The 21,826-nt window shown below is 33.4% G+C and overlaps 1 protein-coding gene across 18 annotated transcripts in view; it reads right to left on the reverse strand.

Moving 5' to 3' along the window:
• Window positions 1-523: 523 nt before the first annotated feature.
• Window positions 524-21,826, reverse strand: part of Ndae1 (Na[+]-driven anion exchanger 1) — a 590,832-nt gene continuing 569,529 nt past the window's right edge. For 12 of the 18 annotated variants that reach the window (XM_068385483.1, XM_068385451.1, XM_068385458.1 and 9 more), the window contains 9 exons: window positions 18,371-18,527; window positions 14,283-14,401; window positions 13,960-14,138; window positions 11,920-12,130; window positions 11,672-11,779; window positions 11,158-11,337; window positions 10,843-11,003; window positions 4,985-5,170; window positions 524-1,725 (listed from right to left, as the gene is read on the reverse strand). In XM_068385483.1, coding sequence (XP_068241584.1) covers window positions 1,605-1,725; window positions 4,985-5,170; window positions 10,843-11,003; window positions 11,158-11,337; window positions 11,672-11,779; window positions 11,920-12,130; window positions 13,960-14,138; window positions 14,283-14,401; window positions 18,371-18,527 — 1,422 coding nt within the window. In that variant the 3' untranslated portion in view covers window positions 524-1,604. The remainder of the gene's footprint in view (window positions 1,726-4,984; window positions 5,171-10,842; window positions 11,004-11,157; window positions 11,338-11,671; window positions 11,780-11,919; window positions 12,131-13,959; window positions 14,139-14,282; window positions 14,402-18,370; window positions 18,528-21,826) is intronic. The other 6 variants (XM_068385557.1, XM_068385547.1, XM_068385533.1 and 3 more) reach the window with 3 other exon arrangements.

Here is a 21,826-nt window from a genome sequence, read left to right on the forward strand (position 1 = left end):
TTATAGTAGCATCTTGGTATGTCAGCAAGCATGTAACAAATCATCCATTTTGAACTTGGGATTTGTATTCAAGTATCTACTGAATCCACCTTGATACTACTGTGTATATCGACTATATATTTAACATATATAAACTATATTTTAAATTTCAAGTATTTACTTTAAAATATTGCACACGTAGTGCTAAGTTTTGTCCGGAAAGATCTGTTTTCAGCTTGGAAAAACAATATGGATGAAACATTTATATAAAACTATAATGTTCTAGTCTTTACTAAAATGCACAGAAATACCTGATGCTATAAGGCATTGAAAAAAGATTATCTCGTAAGTTATGAAACCGTGAACTTCTCTACAAAGCAGTCTACAAATTGAGCATGTGACTTTCACTTTATATATATATATATATATATATATATATATATATATATATATATATATATATATGTATGTATGTATGTATATATATATAGATATATATATATATATATATAATATATATATATATATATATATATATATATATATATATATATATTGATACAGTATGCTGTCTTTAGTTTAGTGTGTAGTGTTTAAATTAATAATAAAAAAGCTTTTTTTTCCAGCTACTGCACTAACTTGTAAGAACATGCAAGGAGGTTCCATTTCCCTTTGTTTCGGTGTAGAGGCCAGTGAGTCAATGGAAAACAAAGGCATTAAGTATCATGGCATCACTAGAAATATTCAGTTGCTCTAACAATAAATGTATAATATATAGTTACATATTTCTAGTGGTTTGGCCAAAGTTTTCCATCAACACAGTGATATACTTTAAAGTAACAAAAGTTGAACAAAAATTAAATGCTTGCCTACACACTGCAATTTATGTGTACATGTAACATTATTGCACCATTGTTTGAACTCAAAACCAGGAGCAATAGTTTAATTTACAGAGCTTTTTATTCAAGGATGATCTGACTGCTAGGCATAGAACACATGAAATCACTATCACTCCTGATTTGAAATTAAAAACAAGAATTTGTCTGTGCATGTGGAAAGTATAAAAGTCTGATAAGCAAGGCTGCAGTAGTGGTTGCTTTTTTATATTTAGAATTGGCTGATTTCACATTAATTTTCCATCAACCAAGATCTCTAAGCACTATCTACTTAAAGCAGCTTAATCTAAAATTACTTTACTTTTAATGAAGGACTAGTCAAATTTCTTGATTTAAGAATATATCACTTTAGAAAATATGTTTTTTTACAAAATCAATTATTTTGGCACCATGTGACACTGTTACCAGTAAAATTTATATTATTATGAAAATTATTTTCTTTTAACATTATCTAAATTAGAAATGTTTGAGCAATCCACATATTGCAACCATGTTATTTTTTGAGTCTGTGTCTTATTACAAATGCACTTGTGACTAGATCAGCCAACAGAAGCCTGATCAGGGCTTTAAACGGCTTGGATATTTTGTTTTATCATCTGTTATAAAGTTATTTATACATATTACAACAATGCAAGCCATCAAAACTGGCTTTCAGTAGACTCCATATAGCTGATCGTGCCTTATTGACATTCATCAACCAGTTTTAACATAGTTGATATTTGTCACAATTTATGGCTTCATCACCTTAATAGTTATGCCTTCGTCCTCCTCCTCCTCTTCTGCCATCATGCTCAACCGCTTCTTTTCGTCTTCATTAAGAGCATCCTTTTTGGTACCCCGTTTTTTGGTGCTGTGGGAAATAAACACTGAATTAAAACCATTACTGTTGCAATTATTTCAAGGAATAGAGAAGATAGCCACCACAATAATTTCATCAGGTGCAATTTAAATGTCACATTTTGATTATATTGGATTTCTTCTGAGATGTTAGTTATATTTTATATATTAACACTGGAAGGGGACCCTTTAAATTTTTCAAACATTTACAAGAATTAGACAAAAGTAATTTGAATATGCATATACAACACTAAGTGAAATTTTTTTTCAAAAATTTAGATTACATTCAGAGTAGCTTACTAATGTATACATATTTTAAAGTAGCTGTGGAAATTACATGCAGCTAATTGATAAAATGATATCAAACAGAATTTGTAAATTAAGGTAAAGTAAAAGTTTTGAAGAGTAAAAACATAGAGGTTTTCTAACATTCCTTTTATTATGACTTCAGTCTTTTAAAGGATAATTTTTCCACATTTAAATAAAGACTTGGCAAATAAATAAATTCTCATAAGATACTGACAGGAATATTAGAATGCAATCAATATTTACAATACTGTACAACTATCTTAAAATTGTAGATTCTTTATTATTATATACAGTATAATGCAAATGCAATATACACATGCAGATATTAAATTAAGCCTTAATCATTTAAAGCAATCATATAAAAGCAAGAAATTAAAGAGAAGGAAATACTCAAGTGCAAACAACAGGCATGCAGTGCAAAAAGTTAAAAATACTGTAATTTTTTAGCCATATCGCTCATGTAGTCGCATGCATCAAGGTGGGTGTAAGTGTTGCCCATTTGTTGGTTATTTTTGTTCATAAATGTTTGAAGGAATAGTGAAAAGGTCCTAATAATGAACAGGAACACAACAGAATTTTGCACAATTTAAATGTTTTGTGAATTAATTTATACTGTAGCATATTAAAACACTACTATATTCCCATTCAATTTGGACCGTTTTTCCCTATGCTTCTATCCATTTCTTGAACGGGTGTACTTCTTGAGCTTACCTGAAGCAGATGTTAACCTGCCATGTTGCCAGGTGTCCTGTTATCTCCTATGACCTTGGAAATTTCTCAAAACCAAAATACCAGTTCTGATTCAACTTATCTAATACCATATGAGAATTGCTGAAGTTTTTCATTCTTATGTTATTAGGAATACAATTAGTAAATTAGTTATATGAGCAGTTAATAAAAATACTTCAACAAGCCTCTTTTTAAGATTACTTAATGTACAATAAATATTGAAATGTTTTATTTTATTTTCATTATGATCTATCTCATTTATATGACTACATGAAGCAAATTCTACAACTGCAATAATTTTTTTGTTCAAACATTCCAATATTTGGGCTATAATGCAAGTAAAATCCTATGTGGTATATTAACATTTATTAGGTATATATATGTATATAACAGTATAAAATAATTTACTATACTGGCCCTAAAAACAAGAAACGCCCCATTATAAGAATACAATTTTGAAATTGATGAAACTAAAAAAGTACAAATTATAAGTACAGTGAAATGTACACATGAGGGCTTCTTTGTTGTTTTGCTAATCAAAATTTATAATACTAAGAGTAACTGCAATATCAGCGTTAGGAAATATTCCCACCTTGTAAGAACTTGCCGGTTCTTAACATTAAAGTCTTTGATTAGCCCCATATATGTACAATATTAGTTTTATTTTGTATAAAGTTGACATAAACCCAAAAGTTAAAATCTTTACAAGTTAGTGACCAACATCCCTGTAATAGATAAATATTCAGGATGACTGCAACATTTCTTTATATCATTAGTTACAACTAAGTTAGGTAAGATTTATAGTCAACTGAACTGAATATACTACTTGGTCCATCTTCAAAAACTACACATTATCACTGAACTTGGGAACCACTACGCATCCCTCTTCTGTCCAGTCTAGCATATTTAAAAAGGCTGCTGTGCAGTCATCCAGAATTGGACAAAGTAACTGGCCCTAAAATAGTTGGATTATTCATCACTATGTTTGTTGCACTTCATATGGCAGATTACAAGATTTGGCATCCAACACAGACTAGCACTGCCTCTGCAATACCTTAAGCATTTTGTGTAAAATCAAATTGATTAACTAGGAGAGATAATTCTCTATCTATAATATAAACTTAGTAGTATATTTGTTAAAAAAAATAACATTAGAATAAACTATGAGAAAAATAATTTGTGCAAAGCCTACAAATTCACTTTGTAACAAAATGGATTTACAACATGCAAATGAATTGAAAGCCTTTTAAAAAATTTCCCAAATTTTTTTGAGATATTTGTCAACATACCTAAACACAGCCTATTAAGATCACTATTATAACATGAACCCAAAGCTAATAAACGAATGTAACCCCCCAAAAATACACCTCTTACTCAACTGAATCTATGATATATTAACATGTAAAGGTTGAAACAAAAAACTGTGGGTGAGAATGTTGGATAGCCAGAGTAAGCAAGGATAGAATAGAAAATTTTTTTACCAAACATAAACACACCGTTTGAAAGGCAAATAAAAAGACAGACAAGGACAAAGGACATGTAACAGGAGTGCTTTAGTCTGGCCTTTGGCTGGACTTCAGCTAGCAAACATAAAACATACATGTATGGGAAAAACAGCAAAAAGCAGAGAAAACAAATGAATCCTATTATACAAATACTAACATACTGATATAATGTAATGGCATTGGTATTTTTGCATGCAGGATTCATCTGTACTTAGAATAAAAGAAATGCAATAAACAAAAAAGAACATACAAATTAAGCAAGCATGCTATGATTAAATTAATGTGTTGTAAATGGGGAGAGGACTTTATTGCAGTCTTGGTCAAGGATAGATTTTATTGAGAACTATGGGCACATGTGTCTGACAATGCTCAGACAGGATAAATGAAACTAAAAGTGTTACAAGCAACTCAAAAAAATCCATTTAATAGTGAAGGTAATATACTTTGGGATAAAATAAAAGGAATGTAAAATTTAAACATCAATTACAAAACATACTTTAAAGGCGTGTTTGGGATTGAGGTAACACAAATACAGGTTTGGTTTTGCACTATATGACAACACAGGATTTGTACATATCACCAAAAATAATTTGCCCCATAATTCACTCCTAATCATAGCAATCAATCCCATCCCATATGATCAGAATTAGGAGACCCAATGCTTTGGAATTCTGTGTCAATAGAGGAGGCAGTCCCTAAGTCCTCAATGTCAGGGTCAGGGGTACTTACAAATGACATGACTCATTTTCAAATTCCAATTGGTGTTCGGTTTCTGAGTGACCGTGACACACCAAGCCGCCATTCATTTCTACATCAGTGGTATGGCCATTGGCTACACCATTAGCAACCTCATCATTAGCTCTGCTCTTCTTACGACGCCGGCAACGCTTGCAGTTGTTTCGGGATCTGTCCTCACTGAAAGTGACGGCTGAACATGAGCAAGAGTACGAGTATGATATTGCCGTCACCATGGTCAGTTGTTGCACTTCTTTAACCTCTCAAGTGTGATAAAGATTTTTTGAATAATTTATTTACCTTAGTTCCTTTTAATTATTAAAAATTTAATTATATACAGTAACAAAATCCAGACTTACTGAGAGGCTAAGAAACTGCAAAACTTTATGAAAAACCTCCAGGATTTCCACACTTACCTTACCCTAGTTTCTCAAAAGAGTTCGTACTCAAGCCAACGATTGCAGATTCTTTGTAATTTGGTAACTTTCATTCTGCTTTTTAAAATCTTATAAAGCTTACAAAGCAAACAAACAAACAAAAACAACAGCATATTAATCTAATCTAGAAGTCCTGTGCCATAATACTAGAATCTAAGGGCCCCTTGTAACTTTACTAGCATGTGATGTGATGATTATTCATTTTGACTGTATAACAAACTTAAATATGTTTAATTAATAATGAAGAAACTACTTAGGAATACCCTCTGATTTTAGCCTTATCAAGCAAATAAATTAACCTCATGCTTATACTTTACTGAAAATGATGAATATATGCCTACTTTTTTTCCCACTAATGCTAGGTGAATCTGGACTCATTTATACATACAATATATAACACTGCAATTTCAGTTTACACATGTTTGGCCAATCTAAAATACCAATTTTTTTTCAACAATCATGGAATCTTCCACAAAGAGTACACTTTAATGCAAAAAGTAATGAAACATTATGTTTTCTATTGTACTGCTGGCTTTAAACCTTTCATCCTTTTCTACTGACACACAAGTAACAAAACCTATTGATTCTGTACCTAGTTACAGTACCTAAAATATTTGAAAGAGTTTTCATCACCATTTCCACGATGAAATGATTGTTTTTATTTTTTTCAATTTATATTTGCATACGAGGAAATTTCCATTTACAGTTTAAAATGTTATCTGCGTGTGGTGAATAAATTTCATATTCCTACAGCATTCAAAGTATTGCTATAGTACTCTTGTAGAAAAAAAATTGTGTGTGATTGTATGTTTGTTTATGTATAATAAAGCGGGTCTTATCATTTGCTTAAAGGTAAAACATACTTTTAATGAAATTTTCTTGCAAATGGGTTTACAAGTCCTGTATTATCACTACATTCAGGTAAGAATTATGATTGAGCCTGGTGTTAAGTTAATGCCAGTAGTTTGACTGACAGAACCGGGAAGTGTCAACTGTATAAACTCAGGTTACATCTAATTTACTGTTATCCATTTAGTTTCTTCACCCTCTTTTTTTTATATATATAAAAGACATTATTCATTGCAGAGTACTGTGCTCTCATGTACTGTATGTAATGCTTTAAGTTTTTAGAGAAGAAAATTATATATCTGTTCATAACAAAATTTTCTATAAAGAATTCCAAACATTATAATAAAAGAGTAAAATAAAATCATGCAATTTATATGATAGCACATAGTTCACTCACCCCTTTGAGCCTTTCCTCTTCAGTGTTATATTGCTAACACTGTCGAGGAAACATGAAATACTTAAAAACTAAATAGATAACATTAAATTAATTCAGTAAAAACATTTTAGATCAAAGTGAAACAAACTGGAATGAATATTAAAAATCATATTCTTTATTTCAATCATTCAATAACGTACTGGGGAAAAATATCTATGGATAAGTGATTACGGTGTGCCTTGAAGTGTGTATTGTTAAGAGCCACTTTACTGGGCATAACACTGAGGTAGTTGAACTGGACATTAAAAAGCATGCCAATAAGAAATAATTAGGCCAATTGTATCAAGACAATAGAAAAAAAAGTATCAACATAATAAAAATGTTTTTTACTCAAAAATGCAAATACACTCGAGTAAACAACATAGCTATCCAAACAGAAAAAAGGACAACAAATTAGCATTTACAATTCTAAAATGATGCAGTCTAACATAACTATATTACCTAACTGAATTCACAAGTGTCTTTATAACAACAACAATACCTGGTCAAGTATCTTTAAAACAACAAAAATACCTGGTCAAGTTAATGAGAGCGTATACTTGCTTTAGTAAAGCTTTTAAAAGCATTTAAAATATATACACCAATATTCTTACTGTTAAAAGGTGAAGGAGTTATTTTTAAATCAACAATCAAACAAAAACATTCAAAGACCTAAGCATAAATTAATGTATAAAATGTAAATATAATTTTTCACACAAGTAAAACATGTTCCCAAAACTCTGTCACCAATAGTAGCAAATTGTCATCCAAAAAATTTACAAAAGGAAATTGGTTGCACAAAATAAAAATAAAATAAAAAAATTATATTAGAGGGAACAACTGCATCTGTTGTACCTCATATCTGCCTGCTAATACTTTGACAGACACTGTACCTATGGTTAGGAAGAGTTTGCACATTAAATGTGCAAACAGTAGTAATTCATCTATCAAAAATGCAATTTTCTGTAAAAGCTTATATGTAAAGTATTACAACAGAAAGAATCTTTTTCAATGATAAAGACAAAAGCTTTAATATTTCCACTTATTTTGATGTTTTTAAACTGCTACCATACCAGAGGTTGGTTATAGATTTGATAATTCCGTTATGCAAATATCACAATTTTAGCCATCAGAATCTTTATTTCCAGTTATATACATTACCTTTAATCAAGTCTAAATTATCAAATAATTACAATACACTGAAGAAAACTCAGTGTAGAAACAGCACTGTATTGTACATGGATAACTTTTGAAACAATACCTCTGGACTATCCAGGGAATTCTATTTATTTCTATGAAACGCCACTGACATTCATATTGCGTGTCTCTCGAAATTTTTTAAATGTCAATGCCTAATCTAATCCTTCCCCCCCAAAAAAAATACCCATTTTCCTTTCTTACAATAAAAATGCCTTCCCTTCTGGTAGTCACTGGCAACTATCTAGGCAATGATACACCATAGTTCCCTTTGAATTTCAGTTCCTTCATGATCTGTATAGTGATCTTGTGTCAGTAAGTGCCCCCACCTGTTTAAATTAAATTAAAATTGAGTTTTGAATACCTATCTAACTTTCTAACTATCTGAGTACTATATGCATCACCATCAGCCATAGGCTATCTAGTCAAATGCACGCTAAAGGGCTAAGACATGTTCTTTTGCTCCTGTCTGTTTATGGTCTTTCAATGACAGTTAATACCCACAAACTTTCTTAACTCGTCAATTCATCGTTTTCTTTTCCTTACTGCATGCTTATATATCAAGCAAGAAAATCTTATATATATATATATATATATATATATATATATATATATATATATATATATATATATATATATATATATATATATATATATATATACTGTATATTTATATATATATATAAATATATTTATATATATATATATATATATATATATATACACATATATATGTATATATATAAAAGATTTTGAAGCAAAACGAAAAATCTATTTTTGGGTGAGATGGCCATGTCGTCCTGATGTTCAGTGTAGCCAAATATCCCTTAGAAAGCTGTCTATAGGAAGCTTCCATCACGACGACATGGCTTGAACCCAAAATATATGTATATGTATGTATATATATATATATATATATATATATATATATATATATATATATATATATATATATATATATATATATATATATATATATATATATATATATATATAAATAAATATAATGTATATATATATATATATATATATATAGATAGATAGATAGATAGATAGATATATATATATATATAGATATATATATATATATATATATACTGTATATATATATATATATACTGTATATATATATATATATATATATATATATATATATATATATATATATATATATATATATATATATATATATATATATATACACACATCACTTCTCTAACTGACTCTATTCCACCGTCCTTCGTCAAGAATCTACTACAAGTGTTTGTTAGCCAACAAGTGTTAAATTTCAGATTTGTTATAGAAGGATTTGTTTCATAATGTGTACATAGGAGTATATAAAACAGTATATACACTTCATGTTCAATACCAAATTCTACTACTGTGTCTAAAGGATTGCATCATCCGACACAATATTTTGCAGTTTGGGGCTTAGTAAATGATATGTGGTGCTGGATTTGAATTTCAGTCTTATTTTTTTTACCTTATTTTTACTTTTGAGGTGATCGGGTTGACTGGTTAGTTCATTCCATTCCAATGATGAAATATAATCTAATGTAATAGTCGTCCATCATTAATGACATTTTAAGTTTGAGTGATGTTTTGTATTTAACTTGATCTTTGTGATTTTCATTTCTACCGTTTTAAGCTATGATACTAGTTGTAGGCGACCACAGTTCCTAACCCCTAAAAATTAGTTTTGACAAAGGATAAGCCAATTTTTGGGGAGGTACTGTGAGACCTCCAAGAGCCTTCTACCTTCCTAATCTCATGATATGAGGTGGGGTAAGACAGAGGCCTGCTCTTACCAAAAAATAAAATGGCTTCTGATAGCAAGCAAATGCCCAGCTGGTGTGGCTGTCTACCTCATTAGTAGCAATTATTCTCCGATTTAGCATTGGAGGTACTGTGGTGGGTTTCTGAATGTCTTGAACCCGAGGGTCATCCTTATACACAAAGTCCACCTTTGCATGTTGATACATTGGCCTTGGGGCAGGGAAGACGATATTTCTGTACTATATCCTTTTCATATTGAATTCCTTTTTCTATCTTAACAGAAAATTCCTTGGGGACTGCATAGTACCTTCTTTAAAATAAATTTTGTCTCAAAACCCCTTCTTGCTTTACAGTGAATACTGTATACTTAATAGTAAAGTACTGTACATTTACTTCAAACTGTACATTTACTTCAAAACTTATATTGAGCATTTCAAAGTGCTAAAACTAAAGAAGGTTACACTGTTTGTTAGTTTTTATATATATTTCTTTTCAACTGTGTATACTGTATAAAAGCAATTGAAGAGTACAAACAGTAGTTTTATATAGATGATGCCAAAGTTAAATTAGGTAGCTTAGCTTACCATATACTTAAATTTTGAGGAAATTCCAAATAAAGGTCAACTCCAGCTTTTATGTCTTTAGCTTAATTCTATTATGGCCCATTTCAAACCACCCCATTGGTTAGTAGACTATTCTCAGGTAACTTCCGTCCTTTATGTCCCAAAATATATGGATGTCTGAGACTTTTTTATAAATATGTATGTCTTGAGGATTACCATTATTGGTAATTTTCTATCATCTTAAACAATGAAATACCAAAACATACGGGCCCTACATGAGTAAACACAAAAATTATATTTCAAGCAAAAACTACTGATATAACTATAGACTCAAAAAAACAACTACAATCCAAAGTAAAACACCTTCCACATACTACAAGTACTCTTACAAAGCTAAATTTATTCATAGAAATGGCATCTACTGGTTTGAGAGGTGGAATGCCCTAGTCTTACATAGATTCTCATTCTAGTGTTCAACTCACAAACCAACCTAGTGTACAGTGTCTATCAAAGTGCCATAGTTTTAAGCAATATATAATAGAGCGTAAGGTATATTTTACTTAAAAGTAAAATTTTATCCAAGAAATAAGGATTTGAAACAGGAAAGATCCTTACTTGTTTTTAGTAGGAGAGTTCAGGGGGTTATTTTTTTCCTGATCTTGATTGATGTCTTTCCATACTCCACTCTTATTCATTTCCTCAGAGATGTTGATAGGGGTCATTGGTACCTTCATCACATTACCATTGGCAAGAGGAATGGTCATGACCCCATCAGTCTAAAATAATAGAAAAATATAAGATTTTCTTGAAATTCCACTACAATGAAAGATTTTTCAAAATAATTAATGTACATCATCCATTCAAACTGGAAGTGACACTGCTACTAAAAATAATAGAGAAAAAAACAAGGCAAACTTCTACCTAACTTACTGGACTCTTTTTAAGATTGCCTTCATCACCATCTATATCCTCCTCATCTTCATTTGATTGTTCTTCTGATTCCAACCTCTTTTTACGACTGAATTCTGGTAAAGTGTCATCTAAGACTTTCAATTCTCGTTGAGTAAACAGCCAATCCAACATCTTTCGAATGCCAATCATCACTACCAACTGAAAAGCAATGAATTATTATTGAATTTTCAAAGGTCTGGCAATAAAATGCTTTCTCTAGTCTAGATTGATAGAGGAAAACAATAAGAATAATACATTGCATTATTTCAATAAACCCTGTCAACCTTTACTAACATGAAAAGCAAATTTGTCTATAACTCAAATTACTCTACTGTATATTCCCTACACTATCACTTATACAACAGAATGTTTTCAATATGTAATATTAAAATTGGAGGATTAAAAACGACTAATTTTAAAAAAATATTCATAAGAAAACCTTGGATGACATTGTTATCAGTTTCAATTTTTAGAATTGAAGATTTGAACTGACCATGAGAGGGAAAAGAATTGAGGTTTCACTGAAAGATTTAATAATCCACAAACATGCCAAGCAGGCAAGCTGGATTAGGGTGAAGAGATGGACCTTCTTCAATGGGACCTGAAAAATATAAGAACATTTTTAGATTAAGCATGAATATGTTTTCATATAAAAAAATATATGAATTTTTAAGACATATAAGAGCAGCTGAATAAAAAAATAATTTCTTCAAGGATGATAAAAATAAAATAATGCCTAACCTTTCTCAAGAATGCATAATCTGGTTGGTACTTGAGAGGCATGAACATGATCAGAATTCGATCAAAGAACTGGAGTCCCTTCAATGCAGCAATACCCATGTACAAGAATACACCAAAAAGAACAGGCATGGGAATCATCCGCAAAATTGGAGTCATCACCACAGACAACCCGATAAAGGCAAAAATTAAAATGTGAGTCACACGGTTTTCTCTGTAATAAGAAAAATGGAATTGGTAGTAGGGTGAAAGTAAATTCAATTAAAAATGATTATGAGAAAAAATTAGTTTACGAAGCATTAAATTAAGTTTTATGTACAAAAGTATTCATGGCCACTAAATGTTAAAGTTAGCTGTAATTTCTAGATAACCTCTCATACATGAAGACACAAAATGTACAATTGACCTTTTCTTTTTTACCATAACCACAGGAGCATTTGATGTGGATAATGAAGAAGGAAAAGTTTATAATTATTTCTACATTTAAAACCAGCAAATCTTCTCAACACTCAACATCACCAATTTTCCAAAAGGTTCTATTTTGAAAATAAAACTTATATCATCCCCTGGTGAGTATCCAACCAGCTAGAGAAATACTTGGCTAATTGTAATATTACCAGCAGTCTTTTGCAGCCATGGAAAGCTGAAGTTACACGATACTAAATGGGTATATTCATCTGGTGCTATGAAGCAACAATTCTTGGACTTCCTTCTATAAAATGTGTTATACAAGAAACTGTTTGATGAGGTAGAAGGCAATTTTGAATTTCATCCTCTACCAAATAACCATCCTTGTTCCTGTACTGTAATGACCCTGGTGTTTCTGGCTACAATTTTTGGGAATCATGGTCACCTGCAGAACTCAATATCTTGTGCCTTTCAAAGCCATTCACATAAATTTAGATTTGAGGCAAAATTGACTGCCATCTGATATGCAATTCTGTGAAGTATGAGAATTGCATTTATCCATGTGACTGTACTAGTGGTTTCACTGAAGTCTGTGAATTTATTATTAAATAATGCTGGTAAGTGCTCAGTGTACTTTGACAATTCGTCATGACAGCTAATACAGAATTCAGGAGTCTAAAGCAGAATTGTGGCTGCTCTATTCATCTGATGATACAAGCATCATAGCTACTGGATGTTACATCCATTTATAAATAACTGCTGAGTAGCTGATTGGAAGATCCACATTCAAGGGTGGTTATTTTACCATTGCCTGATGCATGAATGCATATTACGCTCTACTTGGGAATGCCAAAAATTTGATGTTGGACTTTGTGCTGTATGCTTTGCTTCGTATCATAAGAAGAACTAAGAGAGAGTACCAACCTAAAAAGTCTTTCCCTTTACTTTGCTTTACACTTATGAATGTTCATGTATTTTTCATTTCCTTTGTTTAGTATCCTTGTATCAGATGTAGAAGGTTGTTGAACAAAGTCAATATGCATAACCAACCTTTCTCAAAGGCGATTTGTCAGCACCCATCTGTGCTACATGACCCCTTGGAAACTATACACCATACGCTCAGATACAAATGGTTTCTGAAATTCTCTAGACTGTCTTATTATAGGTTCTAAAAGACACTCCCAATATTCCGTATCAAAAATGATGGAATCTACCAGTATGTCTATCAGAGGCAATGAAATGTTATTTTGATAGTTGCAAAGCTAAGAACCAGGTCTAGCTTGGATATTATTAAATTTTTACAGTTCATTTTTTATGATTCAAAATTTTAAATTTCAACCATAAGGATTTTAGATCCATGCCTAATTCTGTGTGCAAGCATTGGGGATTAAATCTGTCCCTTTCAGCTATAGTGATTTTATTATATTGTTAAGTATTTAAAAGCCTCCAGTAGCAAGGTCAATTTGTAATCAACTGCTTTCAAATTACGTTATTATTAGTTTCAACATACAAGTGAGCTCAAAATCTAACAATAAAAGGACTTACAATCCTTAAATTTTCTTTATCATATCTTTCTTCATATGAAAAATTTTTTGTTTGCATTGAGGAAAACTAAAACAAACTGAAAATTCTTACCTGACACCCAAGAAGCGAGGCTTTTCTCCTGGAGCAGCACATTCTGATTCTAATTTCAATGAGTTAACATGGTTGATTGACAACACTGTAGCAGCTACAAACCAAGGAAGACCCATGATAGAGTTAATTATAATAAGGACTGCAACAACGAACAAATCCAAGTGATATCCACCACCTTTCTGCAAAGTGGTAAAGACGTTATGAATAATGAATCTAAAAATTAATATGTGGTACATTTAATAATTGCAGTTTGCTTTAATATTTTTCAATATAGAAAGGCTCCTGTTCATATCACAGAAAATAATCATATTAAGGATACTTACTTTCAACTTGTGTTCTTTTCTGTTGACAATAACTGCTGTAATCTGTTGGTCCATAAAGATAAGAATACAAGCAAGTAAGGCTGGAACCAGAGCAACTATAGATGACCACCAAGGGTTGCCTGTCATGGATGGTAAAAAAAAAATAAAGGTTAAGTTTGGAAAAAAAATCTTTCTCTTTTGTTGATAATAACAGCCATAATTTGTTGGTCCATAAGAATACATAGCAAGTAAGGCTGGAGCCCAAGCACTAAAATGTTTGCAAGATCTTTCCTCAGACCATCTAAAACGTTAAAAATTCTTCCAGAAGACTTGAATTACTGCCAGACATTTGCTCAGGCAGCATTTATAACGTTTAAAAGGCTTCCAGACGACTAAAATTACTGCCAGATCTTTGCTCAGACAGCAGAACAACTATAGCTAACCACCAAAGGTTGTCTGTCATGGAAGGTAAAAAAATTATCTGGTGATATAATAGAAATAAAATAAAAAATATAACAAGTTTATTGTACTGACGTTATATGCGAGTCAAATGCTAATATCCCCAAAGTGTGACCTTCTCAGCCTTAAAATAAGATAAATTATCTAAGGGGTTCCTCTAAATCTCAAAGGTTGGTAACCACTGCTTTAGACCATATTGCTGCTAAACCCTTGTATGACACAATCATAGTTTCATAGCTCCTCTACAAGACAACTAGATTGTGAAGCAGAACGAGTGGGTAGTCTGGATCCTAATATCCTTCCATTTGCTAAAGTAAGCGCCCCTAAATCACCGTATTACATAGGAGAATGGCATGCTATATCGCATGATTCCCTTAAATTTTATGAATACAGTTTCAACTAAACTCAATCATTTGCATCATATTTTGTATGGCAATGTGGTCAGCCACTAGTTCGTCGCAATTTAATTCTAGTGGGGTAAATGTAGGCACTAGTACGTATACTAACAAAATGAGTCCTCTGCCAGAAGATGCAGCATCCCCCACATTCACTCGAGTTGTAAACAAACTGGGAAATCAGCTGATTTTCCCTCAGTTCAACATATGATATAGAAAGATGAAGAGAAAGAAACACCTGGGAAACCTTGAAAGTGAGGAGTTATATCCTTTTCAAACTTATTCAAATTTATTGCTAGGAAATACCCCAATAGTTGAGTAAGGTAAGTTTGGAAGCTTCCATTTCTTCCAAATCTGCAGAAGTACTCTCTTCCATGACTGGTTATCTCCCTCAGTTTTCAACATTGTGTTGGAGAGAATCGATAACTGTTGTCTAAGATTCGGAAAAAGGCTAGCAATTCCAAGTCCCCTTTGGGCCTAAAGCCTCCTTGAACACAGCAATGTATTGGAATCTTATAATTATGTTTTCATTAATGTTACATGTTGATGGATGAAATTGGGACCAAACAATGAATTTGTATGGTTATTCTTTGTGGAAAATTCTCAAGTTTCTTTGAAATATTTCTTAATTTGTCCTTTTACAGACTTGGGTGAAGTAAGAATTGGATAACTTATTCAAAAATTTTTATTCTATTTGGCTAAGTTTAACCAAAACTATGAAATACTTTGGCTACTAATGAAGTATCTACTAATGAAGCATCTACTATGCCAAGAAGAAACAAAATAAATCAAAGAGTCTGAGAGGTTGTGAGTGAATAGGAGGAAAGTTTTCCCAGTTTCATAGTTATAATAGCTTACTGAATCAAGATGGAGGTTTTTGTCCACTAGCTTCAGGTCCTTCAGTATGAAAGGGGGTTACCATGTTATAGTACTGGTCAAATCCAATTGGTGAAATTTTCACCAGTTTGCCATGATTTGACTCGTAATAAACTAACTTTGGACAAAACAAGATTGGATTATATTTTATCAACAAACAACTGGATGACCCTGGGGGCCACTAATTGGCTGCAAAGAGAGCTGGCAGTCCACTATAAGCTTATCAAAGTCAATGGAATCTTCCTTATAATTGGTGGAAGTCTAGAAATACCTGTAGGTCAGTAATGAGGACTGTTTTGGATAATGTAAAATTTTGCGTGGTTTATAAAAAAAAATCTGTCCACATAAGATGATCTTAATTTCTCTCTAGGCATTCAGAGCAAACACAGCTTTAAGAGTACTTACTTTAGTAGTACAGTAGGCTGCGTATACTGTACTAATTTGATAAGATCTTTACTGTATTAAGCTTAACTATCTTAGGAAGCAGTGCCTTTCAACTATTAAGGGGTTTTAGTTCCATGCTTTACACTGTATTCAAATATTTAGGGTCTATTGATGACATTATTGTTGATCTATTTATTAGTGAGAGCCTCCAGTAGTCAAGAGGCTTTTTTGAGTATCTAAATGTTTGAAATTTTTCAAAAGTTTCATATTGGAACCTTTGAAAAATCTTCCTATTTAAGATCTCACAGCTAGAACTTAATTTTGGCATTTTCATCAGCAAAATGCATTAGAGAGCTACAAGCACTTCCTCATAAAGTAGGTTTTGGAGAACATAAGAGCAATGTCTTTTGCCTGTTTTCAGAGCTAAGAATAATTTAAAGATAAAATATTCACCAAAAAGTTTTCAAATTCTGTTTTAGGAAAAGAAATTATGGTACCATCAGAGAATATATTTCTTGAGCAGGTGAAGGGTGCTAAGTACAGTATTATTTGGCCCAAACTGCTGACATCAGGGGCAATGTTCCCTAATTTCTGTTCGTATTCGTTATACATTGTCTTGATGAGTCCTGGTTCTCTTTAGGTGCCTTAGTATATATATATAGCTGAAATTTTTATGAATCTTTCTTTGGAACAAGTTTTAGCTGCAGCTCAGGGTGTACCAATCAGTATTCATTAAATATCATCTTAAAGAATAGTTCTCTGTAGGTGTCTTTGTAGCTGGCATTGTGGTAAAAGAGGTTTCCTTAAGTTTTATTATTGGATGAATTTAAATACTCTTAGAGGTATTTAGAAACCTTCTGTAATGGTTTAGTACTGAGACACTACACGAAGTAGTGAGTCGTGCATAAATGAGTATTTTTGGGAATTTATATTTTCTATTTCTTTCCTTCATGGCTTACCTACATCCAAATGTGAGAGTCAGCAATATGAACATCAGAGAGGTTCATAGAAATGAATAGAATTTTAATTAATTTTTTTTTTATTTCTATACTTACCTGATGTTCATATAAATGCCCACCTTCCTCCCCGCATAATAGGTTCAAGAGTACCAGCATCTTTGTGACTGATTAATGTACGCAAGGCTTGGCTATCAGTTGCCATTAGCCACTAGATGTTGTCTTAGTGGAAAAATAAGAGTTCAGGGAAGTGAAGCTATAGCCAAGTACTGAACATAACATTAACAACTTGGCAGCCTAAATCCCTCAATGATGCCAAGATAAAAGATTTTTATGCATTTTGCTAATTTCAATGGGTTCCCATAATCATTCCCAGATTAAAGGTGTTAAACTATTCATGGATGAATTATCAATTGTGTACAGTACCTGTAGACAAATAGCCAAGGCAAATAGAAAGCTCATGCCATAACAGTAGCAAAAGAAAAGGATACTGTATACGAGTGGCGCACAAAGCAGTTAGAGGGGCATGAGAAATAACAGGAAAAAATTACGTAAAATAGGGGAATTGTTCTTTATAAGAAAATCATGGTTTAAGAGCTTCCTGTTCAGAGCATTTAACACAAAAATACATTCTAAAGGCAAAGACATACCTCACTAATCCTGAACTAAGACAGCATACATAAAAATAACCTAAAGAAAATTCACACCAAATAAGGAGTGACAAGGGTCAACCCATCTTGTGAACAACATAGATAGTATGAAAATATGGGGTAGGGTAGATCTCTTGAACCACCGAGCATGGTTTTCACTTTGCAATGTGAGTTACAATACTGCATTGGATGGTCCCCAAAGGGAAAAAATATATAAGCAACGAAAAAAGTATTCTTATCATAAGGTCAAGAAACTCATCTCTAGATGCTTAGAAATAGTAAATACAATGGTGAAGATAAAATTACGGTCGTATTCAAATTAAACAATTCTAAATTAAAATTGAAGTAAGTAAAGTAAACCTTATTCTGTACTCAAAAATTAGTCTTACGGTTAAACGGAGGGATGAGCCATCCACGACCTTCCCAAGTGGGTGCAAAATTCCCAGGCACTTCTAATTTTGGTGTATGGATTCCAATAGCAAAATCTAGTCCTGACATCATCAAGATGGCAATAATGACAGCAAAGTCACTGATGAACTGACGAACCTGAAGAGAATATAAAAAAGATAAAAGACTGATACAGTATTACAAATAAAAAATAATTATAAAGATCATTTACTTAGTAATCAAATTTCATACAAAGAAGCCTTTTGAAATCCTGGAATTTTGTAATTAGGTAATAGGTGACTGGTAGAATTAACCAACAAGTTTTTTTTTTAAATGGAATTTTGATAATAATTGTTATTTCTAACATACTCACCTGATGTCCATATTGGTTTTCTCTAGAAGATTGGTGCAATTGACATTTACCATAAAACTAAACAGTTTCTTTTTTAAATTTTCCATTTCCCTTTCTTTCAATAGATATGATTCTAGTAGTGAAGCATTATAGCAGTTAATGGTAAGAAGTCGAAACTATTCCCTATCTCATGACACCACAAGTCAATAGGGTGGAGAATGGGAATGTACTGTATATGAACATTGGGCAAGAATAGAAATAAATTTTTATTATTGAAATTTTGTTTATTTCTTTAAATCTCTCCTGGTGTTCATATTGTTGACTCCCACACTCTGATGGAGGTAGGACACCAGTGAAGGAAAGAGATAGATCATTTATAAATTAAAATATTATAACAATCAAAATTCTAAACTCACCTGGTCTAGATTACTTGTAACAAACTATCTCAAAACACAGCTTGAAGTAAAGGACTCTTGATTGTTTTCTAAAGCTGTTTGAAATACAGGACTAAATTGACTCTAAATTATATTTTTAATCACCTATTTTAATAATCTCCAAGTTATGGCATATAACTGCAATTTTAATTTCCACAGATAAAAGAATTATAAACTAACTAAACTCAATAAATTATTAGACCACATCCCTAGCAGCCACTGGAGGGCCTAGAGCCCAGCAATCATGATATAAGCAAATCATGATTCATTTAGATAATGTTTAGGGAAAACCAATTTGATATGCTGCTGTTAAAAACTCTTTCCAGAGATGGAGTTCAGCAAAAATGAAGGGATGTAACTGCACATTTATCATGTACCTTGACTTCAAAGGCTTTTATCTGATTTGGATCCAATTCTTTGTAAGGTTCTTTAACTAAAATTTAAACTAGAAATGACAATGCATTTTTGCACTGGATGATCAGTTCAATGTCCCCTAAATTACTTTTATCAATAAAAAGATGATACAGTGATACCTCTGGATACGAAAGTTTCTGCTTACGAAAAATTCAGGATGCGAAAAGTGATTCGAAGATTTTTATGCCCCAGTATACGAATAAAATTTCAGGATACGAAAACCTTACGAGATCCCAACTCTTCGCCGAGAGTAATTTTAAAAAGCGCGCGCCGCCAGACTTTGAACTTGGGTAGACTCACTTACAGCCTCCCGCTCACCCATTGGTTATCTCTCTACTCAGACGCTAGCTGACGCCATAAGATCCTGCTTTCCTATTGGTCGGCAACTATCCCAGCTTGCTTACGCACGGGCGTTCATCTCTCTCTCTCTCTCTCTTTTCGTTCCGACCGCGGTATCGTTAACAGACATTGTGTGCTTTCGCTTGTTTGACGTAGTGTTAATATACAGTACATTCGTACGCCACGTGTTATCGTTATTAAACATTCGTTACTGTGCACTGTACTGTATTAGTGTTTACTATACATAGTACTGTATATAACGTATGTAGTGTATTATATTACGTATTACTGTAGCCATGGGTCCCAAGAATGTTGCCGAAGGAAAGAAGAAGAAGACGATGCTCTCGATGGAGACGAAACTTGAAATCGTAAAAAAGTACGAGTCTGGCATGCGTTTAAGTGCGATCGCCAAGTTGTATGGCCGGAATCCATCTACGATAGGCACCATCCTGAAGCAGAAGGCGGCCATCAAAGCAGCGACACCTTCTAAGGGCGTCACTATTTTCTCCAACAAGAGAACCCACGTGCATGACGAGATGGAGAGGCTGCTTCTTGTGTGGATCAAGGACAAAGAGATCTCAGGAGACACCATCACTGAGACTACAATTTGCCAGAAGGCCTCCGCCATTTTCGGTGATCTCGTGCGTTCTCAGGCCGAAGAAGGGGCAGGAGAAGGAACATCCCAGCAGGAACCCCCAGAGTTCAAGGCTTCTCGTGGGTGGTTCGAGAAATTCAAGAAAAGGACTGGCATTCATTCAGTGGTACGGCATGGGGAGGCAGCCAGCTCGGACACGAAGGCTGCCGAAGCCTTTGTTAAAACGTTCGACGAGTTGACTCTGCAGGAAGGCTACAGTTCGCAGCAAGTTTTCAATTGCAACGAAACTGGACTTTTTTTGGAAGAAAATGCCTCGTCGGACGTTCATCACGGCGGAGGAGAAGAGGCTACCCGGACATAAGCCTATGAAGGACAGGCTTACCCTTGCTTTTTGTGAAAATGCCAGTGGGGACTGCAAGATAAAGCCCCTGCTGGTGTACCATTCAGAAAATCCCCGAGCCTTCAAAGCCCACAAAATCATCAAGGAGAACCTTCCCGTGATGTGGAGGGCGAATGCTAAAGCCTGGGTAACGAGGCAACTTTTCATTGATTGGGTGAATGTCTGCTTCGGTCCGACTGTCCGAAAATATTTGGAAGAAAAGCGCCTCCCTATGAAATGTCTGCTGGTGTTGGATAATGCTCCAGCTCACCTTCCTGGCCTCGAGGAATATCTTCTGGCCGAGTATTCCTTCATAAAGGTCCTATATCTACCGCCTAACACCACCCCTCTCCTCCAGCCCATGGACCAACAAGTTATTTCAAATTTTAAAAAATTGTACACGAAGCATCTCCTCCAGAGATGTTTCCAAGTCACAGAGAGTACAAACCTCACTCTGCGTGAATTCTGGAAAGATCACTTTAACATCGTGATATGCCTCAAACTCATCGATCTCGCTTGGCAGGAAGTTTTGAGGCGTACCCTGAACTCATCTTGGAGGAAGCTCTGGCCTGATGCTGTCTCTGCACGAGACTTTGGGAAGCCTGGAGGCGAAGCCGAGATCGTTGACGATCCTGAACCAATTCAGCAGTCTGAGGTGGCTGACATCGTACATCTTGGTACGTCCATGGGGCTGGAAGTTAGCGCGGAGGATATAGAACTTATCGAGGAGCACCACGAGGAGTTGACGACGGACGACCTGAAGGAGTTGGAGACGATGCAAGTGAGTGATGTTCAAGAGCAGTTCTCTTGCGGTGATGAGGAGGATGTTACACCTTTGAAAACGGCAGACATCAAGGAAATTCTTGCATGTTTCCATAAAATGGCAGACTACGTGCAAACTGGCTGCGTGCAAACTTGAGTGTGTCAAGGTAGAGGAGTTTTTAT

Source organism: Palaemon carinicauda, chromosome 1, assembly GCF_036898095.1.
Source record: "Palaemon carinicauda isolate YSFRI2023 chromosome 1, ASM3689809v2, whole genome shotgun sequence".
NCBI classification, from domain to species: domain Eukaryota; kingdom Metazoa; phylum Arthropoda; class Malacostraca; order Decapoda; family Palaemonidae; genus Palaemon; species Palaemon carinicauda.